The sequence below is a fragment of the Alligator sinensis genome, unplaced genomic scaffold, assembly GCF_000455745.1.
Source record: "Alligator sinensis unplaced genomic scaffold, ASM45574v1 scaffold330_1, whole genome shotgun sequence".
NCBI classification, from domain to species: Eukaryota; Metazoa; Chordata; order Crocodylia; family Alligatoridae; genus Alligator; species Alligator sinensis.
Window position 1 is genome coordinate 1,439,305 of NW_005842178.1, and position 4,950 is coordinate 1,444,254.

Here is a 4,950-nt window from a genome sequence, read left to right on the forward strand (position 1 = left end):
GCCCCTGCTGCACTGCCTCCCTCGCTGTGGAGGCCTTGATCTGCACCCCCCCCACACCCCTTCCGTCCCCTTCCACCACAAGAGACTTACCAGCTGTACGCAGCTCTCCAAGCTGCGGGGCTGCACTCCTTGCTGCCTGCATGCTATGCTGTGGCTTTGTGCATGCACGGGGCATTTATCGGCCACATTAGGCCGATTCCCGATACAGTCAGTTTTCTTTATATCTGTGCTGAATCCGATATCAGACCAATATATTGGTGCACCTCTAGCCAATACTGATCCAATTGCTGATATGCAGCTTCGCAGCTTGGAGAGCAGCATCTGTTGGGGGGGAAGGGATATGTGGGAGGGAAGGGGCGTGGGGGTGGCTGTTAGAGGCCCCCACGTAAAGGGAAGGAGTGGGGCTGGGGGGAAGGCCAGGCACAGCACAGCCAGGGCGGGCCATGGGATGGAGCTGTGGCATGGCTGGTCGGGGGCGTGACTTGTCAGGAGACAGTGGTTTGTCGGGGGACAGTGCAAGGGGGTGAGGAGGGGGGCAAGGGAGCTCACACCATTGCGCGAACCCCAAGGGAGGCATGCAGGGGGCAAATACCCCCTGGATCTGTGCACAGGGTTAGGGTGACCTGCTGTTGCACACTCAGGGCTGTCCTGGGCTCTTCCTGACGGGCTGGGTCAGAACTGCGCTTGAGTTGGTGGGGTGAGAGGTGGCAGCGCTTGGAGGGGGGCTGCGGTGAATTGTGGGGTTGCTACATGCCCCACCATAGGCCCCTTCCCAGCACCACTGCCACCCTCCCCACCCCACCCCACCCAGCCAAAGTGCAGCCCCAGCTCAGTCCTTGCTGGGAAGAGCTCAGTAAAGCCCTGAGCGGGCAGCGCACCCTCACCCAGCACACAGATTTCAGGGGCACATGCCCTACCATCCAACAGGATGAGCTGTGCCGTAGCTCCATCCTGCATCCTGGTTCAGCTGTGCATGCCTGCCCTAGCTCCACTCCTCACCGTGGGGGCTTCAGACAGCGCCCCCCCCCCCCCCCCCCCCCCAACGGACTTACCAGCTGGATGCTGCTTCCAAAGTTCCCAGCTGTGCTCCTGGCCATGTGCATGCTTTCTCTGTGCCCATGTACGGCAGCATTATTGGCCACATCAGCCAAGAAACCCGATTGCCGATAATATCAGTTTTCCTTTTATGGGTTCCAATACAATTTGAACTGATGTATCACTGCACCTCTGCTTTCAATTCTGACTTCATACTTGTTCCAGCATCCTTTTGTTTGCAACTAAGCTTGAATCAGATGGTGTCCTTGGTAGCTGTTAGAGCAGTTTGGTCAGTTTTTTTCCCAGCGCCACTTAAGAAGGCAATTGCTTGCACCAAGGAATCTGGGCAATCACACTAGCTAGAATTTTTTAGTTTTCATGTGACTGGTTGCTCAGTAAAATGTATTGCAGTGATCACACAGAATATGTTGTATAATTTCACACCATAATGCTTGATGGCATCAATTATGGGTGGTTTTATGGGATTTTTTTTAAAATTATAACTAATTTTCTAGTTCTTCACTTTTTGCAGTTCTGTCTAGGCTTCAGTGTGCATCTCAAAGACTGAGCAAATTAAACCCTTGTGGTGAAACCAGTAGCTATTATTCTGCCATATAGTTCTGAAATAGCGATTGATATGTGTACTGAATTAGTAGTAGTAAATAATTTGAGGGGGCAAATGCACCTCTTTTAAATCTTGCTTTCTATGCTCTCACTTTAGAAGAAGCTGTACTCTCTCAAAGTTGCTGCTAAAGTTCAAGCTTCTGCCACCAAAGAGCAAGCAAAATTGCATCTACAGCCTCAGGATCTTGAGGTCAGTATAAATCAATATTTTATCTTTTAACACTGAATTGAATTGGTTCAAAAAGAAGCAGTGTGGTGGATAGTACTCTTATTAAGCCACTAACTCATAGTAAGTTTTTATTTTATTTTTAATGCAGATCACAAAATTGCCAAATGGTTTAATTATTGCCTCCTTGGAAAACTATTCCCCAGTTTCAAGAATTGGTGTATTTATTAAAGCAGGCAGCAGAAATGAAACCCTCAGTAATTTGGGAACTGTACATTTGCTCCGTCTTGCATCAAACTTGGTAAGTAACTAAGTTTAATTTTTTGAAGGAAGATAAAATGGTGAAATGCTTGATTTGCATTCCAGGGAGTTAATAACATGGGCAAGGTGGATTGCTGGTATTTGTGGACTTAAACATTTTGTTTGGGTTCAGATGCAGCTCAGAGTTGGCATGGCTCCAGTTTTCTTACCATATACTGGCCGGGGTGGGTTGGATTTAAATGAATTTAATTTAAATCACCTCGATTTAATTACTAAGCCCTACTGGGTAGAGTGGGTTTCTTTAATCTTTACTAATCTGTAGAGGAGCCCCATAAGATTGGGCCCCTACTATAGTCCTGTTGTGACCTATTTAAAACTTTTCTAACAAGGTTATATGAATATATGGTCTCAAATACTATATAATTGATGTTATCCCTAGTCCATAATGATATCTTTAAGCTTTAACATGCCTTAAATTACAACTATCTTTGTATAGGTTTTTTTAAAAGCATCTTAACAAAAAAATAAAAAATGATTTAAATAAAAAATATGATTTAAATAAAACAAATTCTGATTTTATTTTTTTTTAAGCGTTGATTTTTATCCACCCTGATACTGGCTATTCTGTTTATCTGAAAGAAATGAATTGATGACATTACTTCCTAGAAGTGGAATGTTCACATTCATTGTTATGGCTGTTTGATAAACTAGACCAGTGTTACCCTGATGTCTCCAAACTCTTAAAGTTAAACAAATGCAACATGAGATCATTTAAAGGATTAATACGTTAACTAATAAGTTATTTACAGAAGACTTTTAAATGAATGGTTTTGTTCACTAATGAGAACATTTTAAGTTCCCGTTTCTTGAGTCTTATTGAGGCTAATTCCCCTTCCTAATAATTTCGATTAGTGTATGGATTGTAGATAGAGTTGCCTCTTGTAATTTAAATTACAACAACATTTCTCTAAATGGCAACATTGGTAGATTTTTTTAATGTCTCTTGCTTTAAATGTATAAATAAAACTAATATAAAAACATGGAAACCTAACTTATTTGGTAACTTACATACATATTTTTATAGACTACTAAAGGAGCCTCTTCTTTCAAGATTACTCGTGGCATTGAAGCTATTGGAGGTAGCCTCAGGTTGGTAACCCTATTTAAACATATTCTGTATTGTAAAGAAAACTGTGGAAACTAGGTAGTATATCTAAAGTCTCCACAGGAAAGTGATTCAAGGCAAAAACAAAATATACCCCACAAAATTACATGATGTGGATGGACCTGCCTGATATCATGAAACTCATGGATAATGCATAACAGCAAGAAATAGGAAAATAATAAAGCAGAAACATTAAAGACCATAATCAAAATTTGTATTTCAAATGATATTTCACTTACAGCAAGTATTGAGTTTACATAGTTGGCACACACTTGATTTGTAGAAAGTATTGAGTTTGCATCATTTCAAGGATTTTAAAGTATGCAGAAAAATTAACCTGTTAATTAACTTTAATAGAATGAGCATAATACTAAGCATCTGTTATTCATTAATAGTCATACAAATAAAAGAATCGCCATAGCGTACAAGAGTTCATGCTTTTTTCATTCTTTTGTAATAAGATGGTTGAAAATTTAAAATATTGATCTAAAACTTAAATGCACTTATGTATATATTTTGTATCTACATTTGTTCAGTAATATTAAGTTGAATGAGCTAAAGCATATGATCCTAAAGACCAATATTTGAAAACCCCAAGTCTTTATTGCACATGAACAGAAATTGAAAAAGTGAAATGTTTCTATGGGCTGTCCTACCCAAATTCCATCCTATTTCTCCTTTAGACACTATTTTTTCCCCCTCTTCTAGTTTTAATATTCCATTTCAATTTGTTTTGAAATAACAGCACTTGTATCTAAACAGATGTTACAAAACTAATAGTGGTTTTCCAGAATTTCTGTAGGAGTGAGGGGGCTTTTGGTTTTCGGGGGTTTTTTGGTGGGGGTTGTTGTGGGTTTCTTTTGTTAGTAGGCCTAAAACTTAAAAGATTGATATAATCTCAAAAAATGGAGTTCTTGCAACTGAAGTTTTTAGGTAACTATTGAAATTCTGCTGCAGAATTTCATAAAATCATAGAAGTAGGGTCGGAAGGGACCTTGCAGATCTTCAGGTCTGACCCCCTGCCTGGGCAGGAAGAAAGCTGGGCTCAAATCACCCCAGCCAGGTAGGCATCGAGTCACTTCTTAAAGACCCCCAGGGTAGGAGCCAGCACCACTTCCCTTGGAAGTTGGTTCCAGATCCTAGCCACCCTAACTGTGAAGTAGTTCTTACGGATGTCTAATCTAAACCTACTCTCCAACAACTTGTGGCCGTTATTCCTTGTTATCCTGGGGGGCGCTAGGGGAAACAAGGTCTCCCCCAAACCCTTCTGGTCCCCCCTAGTGAGTTTATAAACGGTCACCAGGTCCCTCCTCAGCCTTCTCTTGTGAAGGCTGAACAGATTCAGGTCCCGTAACCTCTCGTTGTAAAGTCTTCCCTGCAGTCCCCGGATCATGCGGGTGGCCCTCCTCTGGACCCTCTCAATGTTGTCCACATCCCTCTTGAAGTGGGGTGCCCATAACTGGACACAGTACTCCAGCTGCGGCCTGACCAGTGTCGCGTAGAGGGGGAGGATCACCTCCTTGGCCCTACTTGAGATGCACCTGTGGATGCACGATAAGGTCCGGTTAGCCCTGCCGACCGTGACCTCACATTGTTGGCCCATGTTCATCTTGGAGTCAATGATGACTTCAAGATCCCTTTCTGCCTCTGTGGTCTCAAGAAGGGAGTTTCCCATCTTATAAGTGTGCTGCTGGTTACT

At 42.5% G+C, this 4,950-nt stretch overlaps 1 protein-coding gene across 1 annotated transcript in view; it reads left to right on the forward strand.

Moving 5' to 3' along the window:
* LOC102382486 (cytochrome b-c1 complex subunit 2, mitochondrial) overlaps positions 1–4,950 on the forward strand; it is a 23,665-nt gene that overhangs the window by 2,126 nt on the left and 16,589 nt on the right. The window contains exons 2-4 of the mRNA XM_006026113.3: positions 1,757–1,849; positions 1,977–2,126; positions 3,171–3,235. Coding sequence (XP_006026175.1) covers positions 1,757–1,849; positions 1,977–2,126; positions 3,171–3,235 — 308 coding nt within the window. The remainder of the gene's footprint in view (positions 1–1,756; positions 1,850–1,976; positions 2,127–3,170; positions 3,236–4,950) is intronic.